Genomic DNA, 21,362 nt, shown 5'->3' on the forward strand with positions numbered 1-21,362 from the left:
TGTTTCAAACCACTCCACTGGGATTCCAGTTCGCAGTCATGTACTTTCTCATTGTGCCATCAGTGCTCTCCCACAGGGCTTGTTCCTTTCTCACTGACATCAAGTTGATTCTGACTTGCAGTGACTCTATAGGTCAGGGTAGAAGAGCCCCGGTTGGCTCCTGAAACTAAGACTTTACTAGAAGGCCTAAATCTTTCAACTGCAGAGCAATTGGTGGTTTTGAACTGTTGACCTTGGAGTTAGCACAACACATAGCCCACTATGCCACCAGTTATCAAATACTGTGCCAAGATTGTATCATGCCCGGCTTAAAATCCCACAATAGTCCCATGTAATGGGTATTATTAATACCCTCATTTTTAATGAGAAAACTGGCTCAAGCTCACTACATATTGCTGAGCTGACTCTGAAACTATGTAGACTTCAAAAGCTAATGATCTTAAGAATTATATTAACCAAAATTGCTTCTCTAGGACAAATGTAGGAGATAAAAGATATGTATAAAGATTTAACAACAAAAATGTAGCTCCATGCATTGAATTTGCTCCTAAAAGCTCTTCTTTTCCCACACTGAGTTCTACTACTCTTCTAAGAATCATTCATACAGAATCATCTATCCACTGCCTTTCAGAGTAGTTTCCCAGGTGGCAATCGTTAGGAACTCCATGCTAACAGTCACACTGTAAGTATGAGTCAGTATTAAAGCCTTCTTCACCTTAATGTCCCATATACAATTTTGTTTCTAAACATACACACACACACACACCAATTCCAACAAGTGCCCTCACTAGTTTCCTTGCTTCCCCAGTCTGTACAGCATAGTACAGAGCCCTGGTGGCACTGTGGATCAGGCATTGGATCAGACACTGCAATGTCAGGGATCAAACCCATCCAGCAATTCCATGTGAGAAAGAAAGCTGAGGGAGTCTTCAGTTTCTAGTTACATCTCCAGTCACAGTATGACTTTTGTACTTTAAAATTTTATGTGCCAGCCAACTTGATCACACCACTTCAAGATCACTTTCTCTCCTTACCTTTATTCTGGCATAGCTAAAGGGGAGAGGTTATTAGTTCATAAATATTCTCCTATACCTAGCCTAATGAGCCCTAGAGATGCTGTCAAGTAAGCACTGGACTACTGCCAATCACAAGGTGGAGGGTTCAAACCCCTATAGGTACTACAGTAGAGGTTCCTTGGGAGAAAATGACACTATTTGTACCCTCAAAGATTTACAGCCTCAGAAATCCTCTCTATACTGGGTGACTGTGAGTCGGAGCAGACTGAAAGGCAGCGGGACACCTGGCCTGACAGTCTCATATTCTTATAAGCTCCACTTATTCTTTAGAACCTCTAAGCCATTTTCCCAGCCAGTTGTATAATCATTTATCACTGATGCGGAATTTATTACACTGTGTTATTACCCACCTGGTTATGTCTTAGATGGAGCCCTGGCAGCATAGTGGTTAGACATTGGCTACTAAGTGCAAGGTCAGCAGATCAAAACCACCAGTCACTCCTAAAGAGAAAGATGTGGCTTTCTACTCCCATCGAGAGTTACAGTCTTGGACGCGTTCTACCCTGTCCTATAGTTTCTAAGTCAGAATTGGCTCAACGGCAGGGAGTTCGGTTTGGGATTTATGTCAAACCAGTTAAAAGGAGCACGGTGGGCACATTGGATTAAGCGTCAGGCTGTTAACCACAGGTCAGCTGTTCAAACCCATAAGCCCATCACTCTTAAGGGAGAAAGCTGAGCCAGTGTGTTCCTATAAAGATTTCTGGTCTAAGAAACCCAAACGAGCAGTTTTACATTATTCCTACAGGGTCACAAGGAGTCGTATTGACTCAATGGCAGCAAGTTTTGTTTGGATGCCATTCAACCCAAGAGGCCAAACATCTGTTTATTAGTTAACAGAAGCTAGCACCTTCACTGCACTTATGAAATGCTTACTAATATTGATTGTCTTATTTTTAAAAAAATCAATACTACCTAAGTGAATGAACCAATAAGAAAACAAACTATGTTCCCCTCCACCCTTAGCCCCACTGCTCCCTTATTGGTCCTGAGGGGTTTATCTGCTCTGAATTCCCTGTGTTGCAGGCTCTTATCTGTACCAGGATACATGTTCTGGTCTAACCAGATTTGTAAAAAAGGATTGGAGTCATGGGGGGGGAGGCATTAAAGAACTAGAGGAAGGTTGTGTGTTTCATCGGTGCTATACTACACCCTGTCTCGTCTCTTCCTTGCGGCCCTGTTTGCGCCCACCAAGGCAGCCACTGCATCAGCAATCCATGTTATCAAGGGTCTTCCTCAATAAGTTAGGTAATTTTAAAATGTGTTTCTGTTGATAATTATTTGAAAGCTACATTTTTACAGTGGAGTGTCCAAAAAGCTGGATTCTATAATCAAGGTTTACTGTGAAACAATGACATCCAGAGACATACCTTGACAACGATGATCATTCAGGTAGGCTGCCAGACAACCACAATAAAGCTGATTGTCATGATGGAGGCACACGAATTTTTTTATGCTTCTTTCCCAAGGCATAAAAAAAGCTATGCTTGTACTACACTCTAGTCTATTAAGTGTGCAATCACATATGGGCAAGTTAAAAATGCGAGAAATCATCAAAACGTGATGAGACAAGAAACTCGTGCATGCCGTTGGAAAGCTGGTGAGCCAATACTTGTTACAAGCCTTCAATTTGTAACAATTGCTTATCTTTAAGTACAATAAAGCTTATTGTACTTATTTTCATACGCATCACTGAGAGTTGCAAGAAATACAAGAAACATGAAAGAGTTACGAATGCTTTAAAACCTGGGAATGTCAGGTACAAAAAAATAGCTCCAGGAATTTATTTCTTTTTTAGTATTATTCTAGTCCTCTACACCAATAATTTTTCTTTTAAATGTATACTGGAGATCTACATAATATAGATTCAATTGCAGAAAAACTTAAATGCCTAGAAAATTCGATACATGTTAAGTTGTTTAGAGAAAAACCCTAATATCTGTAACTTTCTTGTCTCAAGAAGTTTCTAAAAACACACAGGGACATGAACAAGTTTGGCTGGTTAAACTGGGAGAGGGAATTTTCAATTTTCAATCTCACCTTTGGGAGATGAGTCTCCAGAGCGCTGGGATACCATGTTTTTAACCTTTTGATGACCTAATTATGTATGTTTTTGAATTTTTGTTACCATGTATTTTCAGCAAAGGAAAACCAGAAAACCCAGGACCACTGCACCTGACTCATGACAAGAATATAGGGCAGGGTAGACCTAACCCTGTGGGTTTCCAACACTTCTAACTCTACTGGAGTAGAAGGCCTCATTGGTTTCTAACCGGTGACCTGTTCACTCACTACCAATGGAAGGCATGGTGGCATGTTAAATATGCATCTGATACATTAACGTGGTGTGCATGTCCCAAAGGGCCTTTGGTTGTAGGACTGGGGTGAAGCAGTACCATTAACTGGGATTGTGAAGTCGCAAGGACCTCAGGAGGCTCAAAGTATTGGTTGACTACAGATGTTTATGTTGCAAGGGTTATGAATGTGTTAAACTACACAACAAAACCCTTTATTACAAAAACAAAAGTTCACCTGTTTGGGACCATCTACATCGTGTTTCTAGATGCTTTAAAGTTAACTCTTCTCCAGCGATAATGACTTTTACCCAAACAAGAGCCTACTGTAATTCTAATTTTCGTACATAAAACCAAAAAAGCCAAGCAAGTGTCTTCTAAGAGGAAGAAAGGAAAAAGAGGATTGCACAGAATTTTGCTAGGGAGAAACATTAAACAAAAGTAGTAAAGAACTATGCTCTGATTGGCCTTCTGGTTATGGTGGGGTGACACGAAGTGTCAAAGGTCATCGTACTGCATGTGGGTGCATTTTGATTTTAAATTCCGGGGAGAAAACAAAATGAGTAAGCTCAAGAGCAAGGAACAAACGTTAATAAGTTTCTTTGGGGCGTGTTAACTGTTGGGTTACATTGTAATGTTTTACTCCCAAAAGTAATGAAGTCTTGCCCCAAATGCATATTTCCGTATAAGCATGCAGGTGGTCACCTGGGACTCACATCGCTTAATTCCTTTCTAATATTCCTATTTCCAGTCGGGCCTGCCAGCGCACATAAAGCGCACGTTGAGGCTGCCGCCTGCCTGCCTTTACCATCCCCACCGCCCCACCCCCCGAGGCTCCGGCCACACTCAGGGCTCCACCCCCTAGCACTTCCTGCTCGCTTCTCCTCCCGCGCGCCAAAATCGCAAACCCCGTCGGCCATCCCGCTCCAGGCTCACGGCGTCCCTCCCTCCCCAGCCAACTCGGGCCCCGTCAAGCCCGCAGCACCCCGGCATCCTGCCCCTGGCTCGGCCCCGCTCCCCTCCCCGCGGCCGGCGCGAGGGCTCACATTTTCCGCTGCCGCTCAAACTCTGCTTTCTTCTCCTCCTCCTCTCGTTTCTGCTTCTCGTCCAGACTGCTCCGCTTGCTCACCGTGCGCCCGAAGATGTCGATGCGGTCGGGCGGCGACGACGCGCGCTCCCGCTCCCGCTCGCGCCGAGACACGGCCGTGTTGGTGGAGCGCGAGCGGGACCGCGACTCCCGCCGCCGGTTCCGTTTACTTTCCCGGGATTTGGAACGCTTCCGGATCCGTTCCTTGTCTCGGGAGCGCGAGCGGCTCCGCTTCTTGTTGTGTTTGCTGCTCTTGGTGTGTTTAGAGCGGGACGAACTCCGACTCCGAGACCGGCCCATCCTTCCAGCCGACGCTGTGACCAGCCGCGGGCTCCGGTCTACAAAGGCTCCCTGCCGCCCTCGCCTCAGGCCCCGAGCGTGGAACGACCGCTCTCTCGAAACCAGAGGAAGAAAAGCGGTCAGCCAGATGGCTTTTTACCGTCGTCTGAGATCGACGAATGCCACGAAGGCCACCTCAAAAAAGAAGGCCGCGGCGCAAGACTTCCCTAAAATGGCAGCTATGGCTGCGCCGGTAGCTCTCCCCACAATGCTTTGCGCGAACGTGCCGACGCGTGAGCCCCGCCCCCTGACGATTGTCCTCGGAGGGAATGGGAGGGGTTACGAGCGTGATCGGCTCTTTCCGCGTGTGCGAAGAAGCCTAAGATGCTGTCAGCTGCGACTCCCATTTTGGTTGATTACCTTTTGGGGTTTGGGTAGGATTCACGTAGCGTGACTCGACCTTGTTTGCATGCCAGCTAAATCTTTCTTTGTTGTGAATTGGCTAAGAAGCCCTGGTGGCATTGTGGGTTACCCACCGAACTGCTAACTACAAGATGAACAGTGGAACACACCAGCCTTTTTGTGGGAGTAAAATGAGGCTGTTGGCACCAATAAAGATTTAAGAGACTCAGAAACCCGCAGGGGAAGTTCTGCTTTGCCCTGTAGGGTCGCTATGAGTCGGAATTTATTTGATGACAAGTGATTTTTTTTAAAATGAATTCATTGGTTACATTATTTGCTAAGAGTGGTCTTTCTTATACAACCATAACTTGATTCCGAGACACCTTGAGCAGATCAATTACTTCTCTGGGCCTAGTCTGCTCGACTTACCCATACTTTAAAAAGTGGTTACAAGACTTATGGAAGATACTGTGTTCTGTGGATTTTCATAAATGATGTAAGGCTTAATATGGGGTTCAGTATGCTTGTCAGTCACTATACTAAATGCTTGGCATTTCTTGAACCTAAATTCACTGGTCTATTCCAACTCTTAATGCCCATTAAATGTATTAGCTGCTTAATTCTTATTGCAGTCCTCTGAATTGAGCACTACTATTATCGCCATTTTAGAATTAGTGATGTTAAAAGGTGCAGAGTGGTTAAATAACTTGAGCAGAGTTACATAAGTAGTAAAGTCTGGGCAGGGAAGTGTTCCTAGATAGACAGAATCAGAGTCTTCCCATGCCCTAACCAAGGAAAGGAAAATTTCTAGATGTTCCAACAAGTTCTATATCTATCAATTCCCCTTCAAAAGCAAGCAAATTAGTACTTGCAGAGGACAGAGAGCCCTGAAGATCCATATGCATAAAATTGTTCATTGAATTCAGTAAAAAATCCAGAAGATATTGAATCTTTTAAATGTTCCAGCCATATTTCATATAGTGCTCAGACACCAGAGTCTCCAATTTTGACAAGCATCCCACATAGCTTTATTGTAGGCATCTGTGTTGGGCTGGTTCTCTAGCGAGGCAAAATCAGTGAGGCATGTGTTGTATATAGAAAGAAATTTGTATCAAGAAATGCATACCTAATTGTAGAAATATAATCCAGTCGGTTTCAAATCAGACTTCTGATGAATAGGAAGCAGGATGACAAAGTAAAAACAGCAGGGTGCACAGGCTGGTGGAGACAGAGGTCCACAGTCTGCCAAAAGAATACACTGTTGGCAGTCCACTAATGACTTCTGTAATCAGCAGGCAATGCAGCCAGATATAGAGGAACCAGACTCAGGATCCATCTCAGGCAGAAAGTGAAGCCTCAAAGAGAGTGTGACTCTGATGGGACTCATAGAAAAAGACTTATGACTCCCAGGAGCTGTCATCAGGCTGCCACCCAATTGATAGGTTGGCTCTCCCCGTATGCCCACCCAGGAGTGTCTAGTTCGCAGAATCCCTAACTATCATAGTATTTCATCAACTAGACATTTTAAAACTCTGATATAAATGAATAGGGTAACATCCTGGACTACATAAGTTAAAAAACAAGACTCTCGGGAAGATATTTGCCATGCTAAGCTGGTAAAGCATTAATGCCTCTGGTATACAAGGAGCTCCTCTGAACCAATGAGAAAAAGCCAACACTAAGAGAGTGAGCAAAGGGTCCAAACAAGCAATTCAGATAAGAAACCCAACCGAGGAAAATCATGATATTCTACACCTCACTAGTAATTGAAAACAGTCAAAATATTAAAAGATAAGTACTTTATGTTACATGCACAAATATATTACAGTGCAGACAAAGATGCATTGATCTGAACATATGCCCTTGAATGAGCTCAGGTGGTACAAGTACTTAAGCACTCAACTGCTAACGTAAAGGTTGTGGTTTCAACCCACCTGCCAGGATTCCTGTATTTATGAGAGTATATTTATGATTATTCTGTGATAAAAAGAAAGTGGTAAACAACAGTGTGTAGAACGTGAGCATATTGTGCATTTGTATTTATGTTAACAGTGGGACTAGCAACCGGCCGCTCAGCAAATGGTGAGTGGGTTAAACGCAGGGGAGAAAGACGAGGCTGTTTGCTCTTATTAAGACGTACCGTCTCAGAAACCTTCACTACAGAGGAGTGCTCTGAGGAGGAATTGACTGGATGGTGGTGGGAATCTGAATGACCGCATCACCAGGTCTTTTGTTTCCTGGAGCAGGCTAGATAAGTTTGACCTTTTACTCTGCAGCCAAGCGTTTGCCCTTAAGTTAGCACAGCTTCACAATTAGTCAGTATTTAAATCCAAGTTCTTCAGCTTATAAAAGAAATAGCACAAGGCCTATCCCTACAAATTACCCCTCCTGCTCATCACTGCAGCCTATTCATTTGATCTCTGTTTAGGGCCCTGAATAAAAGGCCTCTGGTTTGGGGTGCTTCTGAATGTGGCTCCGTCCTGCTGAATTGTGATCAGGCAGCTTCTGTGGCTGCTGAGAACACATCAGATCCACAAAACCCTTGCTGTTTACCTGTTTTAAGAATATTAACAGAACGTCATGTTTATCTGTGAGAGTGGGTCTGCCATATTGCACTTCAGAGCAGCAGGGTTTCTTGATTGCTTTTCTTTTCCATGACTTTTAAAGTACAGATGTATCTTTCCATTTGGTTCTCGAGTAAAGAAGAAATGGATAAGGAATAACTTTTTACACGTTAACCCCACCCCCCAAATCTGTAGGAACCCTGGCCGTGTACTGATGTGCTGCCAATCACGGGGTTGGTCATTCAAGCCCACCTGCCACTCTAGGGGAGAAAGGTGAGGTTCTGTGCACCTGTGAAGGGTTGCAGCCTTGAAATCCACAGGAACAGCTCTACTATGTACTTTAAGGTCACTATGAGTCAGAATGGACAAGGAGAATGAGGTTTTTTGTTTGTTTTGCTCTTGTCTATTTTACCTCTTCTTCTTGCTGTATAGCATAAAACAGTCATTTTTATCATGTTCAAAGATTCTGCGGGTCAACAATTCTGACAGGACACCGTGGGAATGACTTGTCTCTGCTGCCTAGTGTCTGGGGCCTCACTGGGACAATATGACAACAGAAGAATGAGGCGCTTGACTCACATGAGGGGGCAGACAGGGGAAAGGTGTTCTTACACTCCTGTTTGGCAGTTGGTGGTGGCTGTTGACTGGAACCTCACGTAAACCTATCAGTTGTTTCAACGACTTGTGGCCTCTCTTCATGTGATGTTGGTTCCCTCATTCCCTCGTTGGCAGCCACATGGTGCTTGGAACTCCAGTGACCCAAGAAGTGGTGCCAGAAGGTACAGGTGGCATCCAACGTGTGGCATCCATTCTGTTGATCACCAGAGTTCGCATTCTCCGTGTCACCAAAGTGAGCTCCAATTCAACAGGTGGAGATGTACAACCCACGTCTTGGTGGGCAAAGTGTAAAAGAATGTGTGGGTAGTTAGAAGACTAATCACAATGCCTTCAAGATTGATATTTTCCAGACCCGTGAGTTACATGTTGCGCTACTAACCACAAGGTCAGCCAACCATTGGCCACTCCTCCCGGAGAAACAGCAAGTTTTCTACTCCTAAAGAGTTACAGTCTTCGAGACCCACAAGGGCAGTTCTGTCTTTTTATTTTTTTCCCTTTCCCCTACTGCAGTGGTTCTTAACCTGTGGGTCGCGACCCCTTTGGAGGTCAAACGACCCTTTCACAGGGTTCGTCCAATTTATCACAGTAGCAAAATTACAGTTATGAAATAGCAACAAAAGTAATTTTATGGTTGGGGGGTCATCACCACATGAGGAACTGAATGAAAGTGTCCCAGCTTTAGGAAGGCTGAGAACCACTGCCCTACTGTGTCTTATTGGGTCACCACGAGCCAGAATCAACTCCACGGCAGTGAGTTATACAACCTATAAGGAAACCGGACCTAATTCTAGTTGGAAGACGCTCTCAGCGTCTGGTTCTGAAGCGACTACGACCGCACTCCTCCAGCCATCACTTGGCTCGATTGTAAAATGAAAGGAGGCACAGAGTGGCTTCCGAAGGCACGTTGCGGAACTTTGACTTTATCCTTTGTTCCTGTCATTTCACCAATCAAAATATTCGCGATTCTGGTTTACATTTAAGAGCGGACACACATCGGAGAGGAAGTCATTATGTCTCGCTGATGGTCTAGGGCAGAACGAAGCATGCGCAAATCTAATTTCAATCCTTCAAGTCGGAGTCTTCCCATTATATGAAGCGCACTCCTGTGTACCGTCATGTTGTTCTGGATGTTCTTTCTTCTGGGCTCGTTTGTCCTGCAATTCTTAGAGCAAGCCTACCCTTGGAAGTACTTTCTTCTGCGTCTTTTTACCTTTTAATTGTAATTTGGTGAAGGTTTTCAGACCAGTTTTCCATTAAACAATTCACAGACGCCTCATTGCAATCCCCACAGCCCCATAAGGTAACATTGGTTATTACACTTCCTCCCTGTGTTTTCTTTTCCCCCAATGGCTACATAGTATCGTTATGTATTTTAATTTATCTTCTTCTGTGTCTCTGAACTGTTATATCTTTTTCTTTATTAAAAAAAAATAAACCATCTTATTGGTGTGTTTTCTATTTCTACTTCTTTCTCTTTGCTGAACTTTCTAAACTGTATCCTTGGGTAAACTGCCCTTTTGGTGTCAAGTGGTCAAGGAGTCTAAGGTGTGCATAATCCCCCTTGTGTTACTGTTTTTCTTATTGAATTGTCATTTGGCTGAACATTGAGCCATAGTGATAGTTAGACTCAGAAGTTCTAACAGTTTCTATTAGCGAGTCATCCTGATATTTTTTTATGATTTAGAGTTTTGTTCCACATTTGTCACCTGTTCTATCTACAGTAATCCCCTTCAGAGCAGTTGCCCATGGATGTGGTGGCCAGGTCTGCTTCTTGTGGTCTCAGTGTCGTGGACACTGGTATTTGCATGGTCCATTAGTCCATTGGACAAGTTGTTTCCATGGTTCTTCAATTTTCTTTCCCCCTGACAATGAGATTGTTGTACCTTAGATTGCAACACATCAAAGTAGACCGTAGAACATTGTCTTTGGACATTATGCTATGCCAATTGACCTTGGAGTCTTCAAGACTCTGAGGCCCAAGGCCCAGTCATTTATTCCCTCAGGATGCTTAGTTAGATCTAAGAAGTCATCTTAACTTTACCTGTGTTAGTCCGGGTAGACTAGAGAAACAAAGACATAGACACCCATGTGTATAAGAAAGAGCTTTATATAAAAGAGTAATTGTATATTAAGAAAACATCCAAGACCAGTCCAGATCAAGGCCATTAGCCCATATGTCCAATATCAGTCTATAAATTACTCTTCATACTCATGCAACACTTGCAATGATGCTGAGTGCAGGAAAATCACAGGTTGGTAGGAGGAAAGTCTTGTGGATCCAATGGCAGTGGAAGCCTCTTAGCACTGGAGTGGATCTCCACATGACTCCTCCAGCTCCAAGGCTCTGACTGCCATCAGTATAGCTCCATATGGCTTATCAACAGGAAAGTCTCACAGGGAGAGTCTTTATGTCCCGCCTCCAGCAAGCTATTTATCTCCATAGCTCCTCCAGATGAGGTCATCAAACTGCGACCTGACTGATAGACTCCACCCCTTCACTCTTAATAGTCTCAAATTAACCCAGATTATGTAACTACCACATTAGCCTTTTTATGATCTGCCACATTCATGAATATATTTACATTAAAGGCCAATAAAACCAAACTCACGCTCATTAAATCAATTTCTACTCAGAGTGAACCTGTAGGACAGGACAAGGCAGACCTGCCCCTGTGAGTTTCCTAGACTGTAACTCCTTATGGGAGTAGAAAATCCTGTTTTTCTCTGTTGGAGTGGCTGGTGGTTTCAAACTGCTAACCCTATAATTAGCAGCCCAATGTGTAACCACCAGGACTCCATTCAGAGGCAAATACATATGTACAAATAGTTTCTGCCAAGTCTATGTGTTCCTTGATTTGTTTTTTTTTTAAAGATATCTGTTTAGGGTCCTTCTCAAGTGCATGTTCATCACTGCTAATCGACCAGGGCCTAAAGTCAGTAATTATCTGAAACAAAGTTGATGTAGTTTCCAAAATAGAAAACAATCAGGATATGAAAGGGCAAAGGGAGAGGAGAGTGTGACCTAATCAAACTAATATCATCTGTTAACTATATTGCCAGAAAACCCTACTGTCAGAAGTATTGGGAATTGTGACTGACTCCAAATACAGAGGCAGATGTTATGAGTTGAGATGGCATTGTGAGTACCTACCAAGTGGCAGGTACTAAGCCCAGCATTTCCCATGGATCATTGCAACAGAGAAGCTACCTGGGGAGTGCAAATGGCTTGTGCTTGACAATTGGTCTTTGGTGGGTTAAGTGTTGGGCTGATAACCGTAAGGTCAGCAATTAAACCACACCAGCTATGCCAAGGGAGAGAGATGAAGGTATCTGCCCTGTGAACGATTTGCTCACTTGGAAACTGGAATGGAATAGATGGCAATGGGTTTAGTTGGGGGCCGGGGGGGAGCTGTGGGTGGCGGTGGTCTTCATTTAGCCCATTGAATATCTAACCAACCTCTCCAGTGGCACTGTAGAGAAAGTCTTCTACTCCAGAGATCATTGTCAAGAAAACCCCTCAGCAGCTCTCCTCTGTTATACTCGGGGTCACTGAGCCAGAATCACTCTGGCAATGAGTTTTGCAGCAACTATGAGCTGAGAGGAGCCCTGGTGGCATAGTGGTTATGTGGTGGTGGACTGCTGACCACCAGCCAAGCTCTCAGGGAGAAAGACGAGGTTTTTTCACTCCCATGAAGAGATACAGCCCTGGAAACACACCACGGCTGTTCTGCCCTGTCTTAAAGGGTCCCCATGAGTCACAACGGACCTGATGGCAATGACCTTGAGTTTGATGAGTGAAGAAACACTTATCTTGATTTTTCTCCATTTTAGGAAAAGGAAAATGAGACACGAGGTAAAAGTCCTTTGTCTAGGAAGGTCACACTCAGCTGCTCAATAATAGAAGGGGTACTGGAGCCCAGGTGTCCTGATTCTTGAGCCCACATCTATCTTATCTCCAGAACATTTGGATTCTGCTGGAGTCTTCCACCCCCACCCAACTCATCGGCCATGGAAATTTAGAGCAGTCTTGTGTCATCACTCCGTTATGCCTCATTAAGTGGCCAGGCCAGTCCAGGATAGGCTACATCATTAGCAGAGCTCAGTGCAAAATGAAAACAGGAAACCTCTTTTAAAAGCAAGAGAAAAGCACAGTGCTGTTAAAGGCACTAAAACATAAACGCTTCTCTTTTTTCCGGGTCTCTCCTTCTACCTGTAATAAACTCAAACCCAAACTCACGACCCAAAGTGGATGCCAACTCATGGCGGCCCTGAGGAATAGGGTGGGACTGCCCTGTGGGATTCCAAGACTAACTTTTTATGGGAGTTGTCTTTCTCCCAATGACTGGCTGGAGGCTTCCAAAGCTGGCCTTGAGGTTAACAGCCCACCTCCTAACCACTTCACCACCAAGGCTCCTTTTCTACCTGTAATGGTGGTGTGACATGTGCGATTTCATGTCCCATTTCCCCACACAAGGATACTGGCAAGCCAAAGCAGACCCGTATCAACTCCTAGGGGTCTTGCCCTACCACTTGCAACACAGCTTCAGAGCATTAGCCAAGAGCTAGAAACCTGGGTTGGAGCTGTTGCCACCAAGAATCCCGGGCAGATTGTGGCATGCAGTTATTGTGGCTGGTGTGTTGCCTTAAGTAATGCTATCTTGCTTCTCTGGGTTCTAACATCTGTTAAAATGGCCACACAGAACTCATAGACCATGTTCATGATTCAGCAATTTATTAATGAAGTTATTATCAAGTTGTAATGCTAGTGAGATACGCTCAGGAATGAGTTGTTTATCATGACATGTTACAGAGTTCCTTCTGATCTGCAAATAAATGCCCAAGGGGGCATTCCACCCTGCAGTAAGCCTCAAGGTTATGGCATTCAGCTCAAATTCCAGGGACTAGCAAACCCAGCTCCCTGGGTTAAGTGCCCAGAGGCACCGCACTCTGCAAGCCAGCCTCTTGCACACACAAGCATCCGTTTTTTACTTGCTTTGTGAGTTGGGAAGTCCATCACTCTGTTCTGTGCTCCGGCTCTTGGCTGCTCTGCTATTCCTCTGGTGTTGTAGCTGTCAACTGGATCCAGGAGGTTCACTGCACAAGAATCTTGGGTCCAGAAAGGTGAATTCCACTCTTGGTTCTTGTTGCTACATCCTCCCACTCGGTATCCACACCCCAGAGACCATTCCTCATTTTTAAAACCATCAATAGCACCTAAACTTCTACCACTTTGAATCTCAGCTTTTCAACCTGACATGAAGTGATCTCCATAATCTAGACTCAGCTGAGCAACATATGAGCAAGACTGAAGAAGGGAGGCCGTTGAATTATGATGCTTGTAAAGAATTTTACACATGCCACGGGCAGCCAGAACAACAAACAAATCTGCATTGAAAGGAGGAAACAAAACATTTTTAATTAAATTAAATTAAACTAAATTAAAAAAAAACAAGAAGAAATACAAAAGAAAGGAGGAAACGGAATACTCCTTAGAAGTGGTGAGATTTCCTCATGTATTTTGGACATATTATGCGGAGGGACCAGTCTCTGGAGAAGGATATCATGCTTAGGAAAAGTGGAGGATCAGTGGAGAAGAGGAAAGAGCTCGCTTAGGTGGATGGACCCAGTGGCTGAAACAATGGGCTCACACGTAGCAAAGATTGTGAGGCTGGTGCAGGATGGGGCAGTGCTTCATTCTGTTATGCAAAGGACCACTAAGACTTGGAACCAACTCGATGACACCAAACAATGAACTGGACTCATTGCACTTGTCCAGACTCACCCAACCAGTTCTAAATTTTTCTTTTGCTCTTTCACATCCGCCCTCTCTCCCTCAGGGGGAATTTCTCTGTTCTACAAGCATGCCCTTCCTTAACTTCATTACCCTTATTCCAAATCCCTCCTTTTGGGGTGTGGGATAGTCCCTTGGTATGTTGACCAGAGTCTCCCCTGCAGCATTAAGCTGATAGGAGGGTTGATAATATACTACTTAGCACATTTTCTTGCTTTTCTACTTTTCTACCAGCTACATCTACAGAAACAATTTACCCTGGAATCCTTGTCTTAGGACTTTATTTTGTTGATTCACATGATTCGATGTCATTTGGTTTGCATGCACTCTGTTTTCATTTCTATTTTATGCCTTTAAGACTACATTTTGTTTGTTTGAAGATCTATGTCTATAATTCAAAAGAGTTCAATATTGGACAGTTTCAGTTTATACAAGCCTCACAATATAGGCAAGCAACATTTGATCATTGTAACATAGGAATTTGAGCACTCTATTTTCCATTTTTGCTCTGCATTGCTGATCAATATTCCAATGGTAACTCTCATGTTAAAATCTGTAAGGGAAAAATTATACCCGAATGGTATATGGAACTGACAAAAATGCAAGGATTCCTAGGACAAGAGTAGATGTAACAAGATAATTGACCACCTCTTCCACAGTTTCCTTCTCCACTTTCTTGGCACAGATCATTGATATTTGACAGTGACATTCAGGTGGACTCTCTACTCCCATAAAGCCTTACAGTCACAGAACCCACAGGGGCAGTTTTACCCTGGCCTTTAGGGGCGCTCAGAGTCACAACCAAGTCAAAGGCAGTGAGTTGCTTTCGGTCCCCCGCCCCCAGAGAAGCAAATAATAACTGCGGAAGACAATCATTGTGTTCTGTTTTGCCAATATTTGGATAAGGAGTGGGCATGCGACATAAATTTGGCTAATGAAATGTGAGAGGAATTCTAGGAGGTGCCTGAGAAAAGTTTGCTTACACTGCAAAAGGGATAAAGGGAGAGATGTTATAATGCTTTTTGCCTGGGAAGTTCTGATGCTTGGAATTATTGCAGCCATCTTGCAGCTATCTAGAATAGGCTGAGCATGAGTATAACAGCTGGCATGCTGAAGAAGGCAGAGAAGAAAGAAACGGATTTGATTATATTGCCAAGTCTCTGAATGGCCAGCATGTAGGCTCCCTGACCCTTAGTCTTATAATGTAGGAGGATGCATTATATATTGCATATAAAAATGCAATATGGATTTTAATATGGATCTCTGGTTCTAACATCTTCTGGACTTTATCTGTTCAATAAGAAGAAGAACAACAACAACAACAAGGAGTTTAGACAGACTTTTCTAAACACACAAATGCAATGCATGTCACTTTTGGATTAAAGGCAGACAAAGCACCTCTAAAGGACTCTGGTAGTTACATAATTTAAAGTCAACTTAATAAGTAAGTGTAGGACATGTGAATATTAATTGAATACTGGATAATATTGAAAAAAATTTAATTTTGTTACAGGTGACTTCTATAATGATATAAAACAATGCCCTTAGTTTTTATTTATGCACTTGATATGTTTAATGATGGACTTTTGTGGTGAGCAATTAGACTTTATGACAGATGCATCAAATATGGCTAGATTTTAACAAGAATTGCCTCTGAGTAGTAGATATATGTGTGATCCTTATGTCCCTCTATAAGCTGTTTTGCATATCTGAAACTTTATATAATTAAAAAGTGAAAGAAAAAGGGGAAAAACTTGAATTTTTACACCTGGTGGAAACTAATACGGTTTTATGATGCCTAGCTGTTCTTTGTTTTGTTATGTTATTACAAATAATATTTTCTTTGAAAAATATTACTACAGAGAAACACATACAAGGGCATTTGTGTGTGTGTGAAATTCGCTTTGACAATTTTTTCTTTCTCTTTTTATTAATTTGGATTTAATACATATATCACATCACACCACAGTTCAGTCATGCCAAGTAGAATTGTGCAACTGCTACCGCAATCAGTTTCCAGACAGTCTTTTTCTACATGGACTCCTTGACATCATCTCCCTTTACCCCACCCCCACCGCTGCACCCCCCTTCCACTGAAACCTCTGTTCTTCTTGCTTTCCTTATAAGCTCATCAATCCTGGGTTTCATAGACTGAAAAACAAAAAGCATATAAAACAACTTCAAGAGGGTGACCTCCAATGGCATAACACCTTTGAGATATATCCTAATATGAATAAACAAAACAAAAGGAAACAATACAAACCAAAAATAAATAAAAGTTTGGAAACCAGATCAAGTACAGCATGACTCATAGGGGGCATCTCGGGATGAAGTTTGAACTGTTCAAGTCAGATTTATGCCTTTGGTCTTCTCTACTTGTCTCTCCCAAGCACCGGCGCGTGGCCCCTTTAAAAGGGGCTTTTAAATCCATGGAAATATGCCCAGCTCTTATGGAAGTGGAGCTAATTCACACACAAGTGTCAAAGTGGTATTCCTGTTTGAGTGAGAAACCATGACCTGACTGAGAGTCAACATTAGTGTAACCCATGATCCAAATAAGAAGACAAATGTTCCTTCTTTCCCTTTTTTTCCTTCTAATTTTGTTAAATGATCATTTTTTAAAAGTTTCATTGGCATATAATTCACACGGCATACAATTTAATCATTCAATTCGATTAAGAAGAGTTGTGCACTCATCACCACAATGATTTCAGAACATTTTTTTCTCTTCACTATAGGTTTACCTATCCTGAACTTCATATGCAGAAATTTGTACAAAACAAACAAAAAGCTAACATAAACTCAACAACTACACAACAAAACACATAATGACATTAATTGAAAAGAAAACAGAAAATATTAAAAACTGAAACAACTTAAAAATGAGTCAGAAGGGAGATCAAATAATAATTACATTTATACATACACATGAGTGGACTTAAAAAGTGCATGGAAAAATGGAATTAAAAGATAATGAATTGTACCATGAACTTCTGGAAACACACACATACACACACCCAAAAAAAGAAAATAGCTTTTGTTTGCTCACCCTCCAAAGAATTTACAAGTTTGAAAGTCTGTCCAAATAGACATGCAGGAAGAACTGTTTTTGAACGTGCTATTTCTAGCAGCTAGATGAGAATCTTCACCCTCTCAGATTTACAAAACCTATTTGGTCTATTTGGTTTTGTGGAAACTGGGAGAAGCATCTGTATCAGATCCTGATACAGAACTACGATAAATTAGTCCCACAATAGTTATGTTCTCCCTGTTCTGTGTGACCGTGTAACAGTCTCATTGGCCAGAATAATACCTGTTCCTCTTACACAGCTGAATTGATTTGGAGCTCAATTATACTGAAATGATACCACTTTACAAGGAGGTATCCCCTCAAAAATGGAATTTATTTTTAAAAGCTATATATTAAAAAATTTTTTTTACAAAACAACCTTATCACCTTCACAGTTCTCTCCATTACACGTAATACATTTGTCAAATCTGTGATTACATAACTTTTATGCAATCTTTTCAGAATAGAAATCTTGGTTAACAGTCTGACCTGGTGGAATGAACTCTAAATGCACTATCTCCCTCACATCAAAAAAACAAATGAGCATTGTCTTGATCTTTGATTTCACTTGATGAGCTTTTTTTTGGGTGAGGTAACAATGGTGTCTTCCACTGGCTTGATTGATGTTTGCTTTCAGAGTCATACGAATAGTACCATGTTTCCTCATCAGTAATGAACTTGGAAGAAAAACTCTGGGTCACTTTGGAGCTGTTCTTTCAAAGCTCGGCATGTTTCCACTCCACGCTCTTTTTCCTGATCAGTCAGATCCCGAGGCACAGATTTCACAGCAACCTTTCTCATTCCCAAATCTTCTGTTAAAATTTGCTGAACCAAGCTCCAAGATAGTCCAGATAAATTCTCCACCTTTTCAATGGCCCATTGTAGGTCTGCAAGCACAACTGCACAAATTTTGCTGACATTTTCATCCATTGGAGAAGTTGACAGATGTCCAGAACAATGTTTGCCATCAATCGACATTTTACCTTTCTTGAAATGAGAAAACCACTCAAACACTTGAGTTTTTCCCATAGAGTTGTCCTTGTAAGCTGTGTTCAATATCACAACAATTTTCATGGCATTTTTCCTGAGCAGGAAAGAAAATTTCACATCCGCACGCTGTTCTTCTAAATCAGCCATCACAAAAAATGAGGTTTGAGCAAAACTGCTCTTACAAAAAAATTCACTATGACCAGAGAGAACCTTCCCAGGCAATGCCACTGGATGCACTAACTCAGAGTGAATGGCAATGCTAATTTAGTAGGAAAAATGCATACTGTGGAAGCTCCACCCAGCGGAGCTTTTTTCGGGTTTTTTTGTGGGGGTGGGGGGAAACCCTCTCAGATTTGCAGATAATCGAGGTGCCTTTGATGAACTATTAACAGGGACATGTCTGTACCATGAAGAAAGCCTGCCGAGGAAACAATCTACTTTGTGGACTGTCCTTAATACATTGCTGGGAGCAGCAAATTTGATTTGGGTGGCACCATGCATAGTAAATTCTCTTCCCCTCCCCCCAAAGTAAGAACTGTTGCTAAATGATAGCATTCTCAAAATTAAGCTAAACTATATCAAGGGTGTATTTTGATCCATGGTTTCTTGACTATTCCAGACATTTAAATGCATATGGGATTGCCACAGAGAAAACACAGGATACCCTGTTACATTTAAATTTCAGCAAAACAACAATAAAACATCAAAGTCCAAATCATTGCCACTGAATAAATTCCAACTCATAGTGACCGGTAGGACAGAGTAGAATTCTTCCTTAAGTTTTGCTGAGACTTTCCATCTTTACAGGTGTAGACAGCCTTATCTTACTTTTACGGCACACCGGTTGGGTTTGCACTGTCTACCTTAGCAGCTCAACACAACACTTTGTCACAATGAAAAATTACATCTCCATTATTGCATGGGACCTAGCTGTACTAAAAAACTCAATGTTTATCTGAAATTCTAACTTACATACAAGATGAAGTAAAGGGATCCTGGTGCCACTGCGTGTTGAGTTCTGGGCTGCTCACCCGAGGTTTTCGGTTCTAACCCATCAGCTGCTCCCGTAAAGAGTTATAGTCTTAGAAACCTTTGGGAACAGTTGTCTTCTGTCCTATTGGGTTGCTAAGAGTCAGAACTGCCTCAATGGCAGTGGGTCTTCATAGCATATGAATTCAATTTTTCTTTCCCTCAAGAAAGTTGTCACGGGGGTGGATTCATTTCCAGACCTAAAGAATGGTGGACCACAGTCTTTTCATGTGCTGTCAGCTGCCCTGGAGCAGATCATGGCCCGAGGTCCAACAGGGCAATGTCCTGTCCCGTCTTGCACCATCCTCACCACCTTGTTATAGTTGAGGCCAGTTTTTGTAGCCACTGTGTCAATATATTTCCTTGAGAGTCTTCCTCTTTTTCACTAACCTTTGACATTATCAACCAAGGTGTCCTTTTCCAGGGGCTGGTCTCTCCTGCTCACATGTTCAGATGACATGAGGGAAGCTCTTGCCATCCTCCATTATGAGGACCATTCTAGCTGTACTTCTGCTGCGATTGATTTATTTGTTCCAATCTTAATCCATGGTGGACCACAGCGCTTTCACCAATTTTGCTGACTTATTGTTCAGCTTCCACATGCGTATGAGCTGTCTGAAGATACCAAGGCCAAGGTCAGACAGAGATTAGTCCTCCACTTTGCCCCTTAACATGAGGTCTCATGCAGCAGCCCTGCTCAGTGCCGTGTGTCATGAAATTCTGGACCGCTGCTGCCAGGAGCATGCACGGTGGCTTCTGGGAAATGAAGTCTTTGACAACTTATTTTGGTCTCCATTTATGATGATGTTGTCTAGTTGTCCAGTTATGAGGACTTTTCTTTCCTCTACATTGAGTTGCCATTGATGTGGAAGGCTGTAGCCTTTGAGCTTCAGCAAGTGCCTCAAGTCTTCTTGGCTTTCAGCAAGCAAGATTTTGTCATCTGCAGGTCACGTGTTGTTAATAAGGCCTCCTCCCATCCCGATGCCACATTTGGCTTCATATAGTCCAGCATGTGGGCAGAATAAATATGCTGAAAAGATCGGACCTGGCACATAACTTTTCTGACTTTGACCTATGCAAGGTTCCCTGGTTCTTTTAGAATGACCGCCCGTTGGTCTGTGTGGGTTCCTAGGAGCATGATGAAGGGTTCTGGTTCCCATTCTTCTCAGAGTTCTCCATAGTTTGTTATGATCCACACAGTTGAATGCTCTTGTAGGTCTTTCACGTCGCATTATAATGCTTTGCCTTGTCTTCTCAAGCTGCCCTTTGACATTTTCTGTTAAGCTCTTCTTGCTTTAGCTACTCTGCATTCAAGAGTCTCTTCTGATATCCATGCTGGTTTTCTTTTCCTGCCTTTTTCATAACAGTTGCCTTTTTTCATTTATGATAGTTGTGATGTCACCTCACAACTTGTTGGGTCTTTGGTCATTAGCGTTCAATGCAGCAAATATATTCATTCGATGTTCTTTAAATTCAAGTGATAGTCTGGCTCTCATGGACTTTAATTTTCTTCAGCCTCCATGAGCAATCGATCTGTTCCCAAGTCAACCCCCGACCTTACTTTGCCTGTTGATATCGAGCTTCTTCTTCAGCTCTTCCTCAGAGGCGATCATTCTGATCGCGGCGAGTTCCATCTGGTTATGTGTAGTTGCTGTTTCTGCTTCTGAAAAGAATGTACGTGCAGTGAAGGGGTCATTGGTCTCACAAAATCCTGTCTTACAGTTTCCGGCTTTGTTTCTATTAGCACGGCCCCGTTTTACAACTACTAATCTTTCCTCTGTTTCCAACTTTTGCAATTCAATAGCCATTAATTAGCAATGCATCTTGGTTGCATATTTCATCGATTTCAGATAGAAAAAAATTGGTAGAATTCTACAATTTCTTCATTTGCTTTAGTGGTTTGCATGTACACATGAAGAATAATTGCATCGAGTGCACATCTTTGTAGGCAAATTGTGGACACCATTACAAGATGGCGCCGGACCGCGCCCGCATCGTCAGAGCTAAGCTGTAAACAAGCTTGTTGCGCATGCGCTGCCAGGAGCTGAGCTGTAAACAAGCTTGTTGCGCATGCGCTGCCAGCCGCTCGCTACGCATTATCAAATTGCACCAATCCTGGTAGGACACGTCACCGAGCAGGGTATTTATACCCGGGGTTTTAGGAG

At 42.7% G+C, this 21,362-nt stretch overlaps 1 protein-coding gene across 2 annotated transcripts in view; it reads right to left on the bottom strand.

The window, feature by feature from the left end:
* The window catches only part of ARGLU1 (arginine and glutamate rich 1), a 26,551-nt gene extending 21,564 nt beyond the window's left edge, over positions 1-4,987 (bottom strand). The window contains exon 1 of one of the 2 annotated variants that reach the window (XM_004704297.3): positions 4,414-4,979. In XM_004704297.3, the coding sequence (XP_004704354.1) occupies positions 4,414-4,754 (341 nt within the window). In that variant the 5' untranslated portion in view covers positions 4,755-4,979. Of the gene's footprint in view, positions 1-4,413 lie in introns of both variants that reach the window. The other variant, XM_045283885.1, reaches the window with a different exon arrangement.
* Between the last annotated feature and the right edge of the window lie 16,375 nt (positions 4,988-21,362).

This window comes from Echinops telfairi, unplaced genomic scaffold (genome assembly GCF_000313985.2).
Source record: "Echinops telfairi isolate 266 unplaced genomic scaffold, ASM31398v2 ScPeMD7_7467;HRSCAF=8505_1, whole genome shotgun sequence".
Lineage (NCBI taxonomy): Eukaryota > Metazoa > Chordata > Mammalia > Afrosoricida > Tenrecidae > Echinops > Echinops telfairi.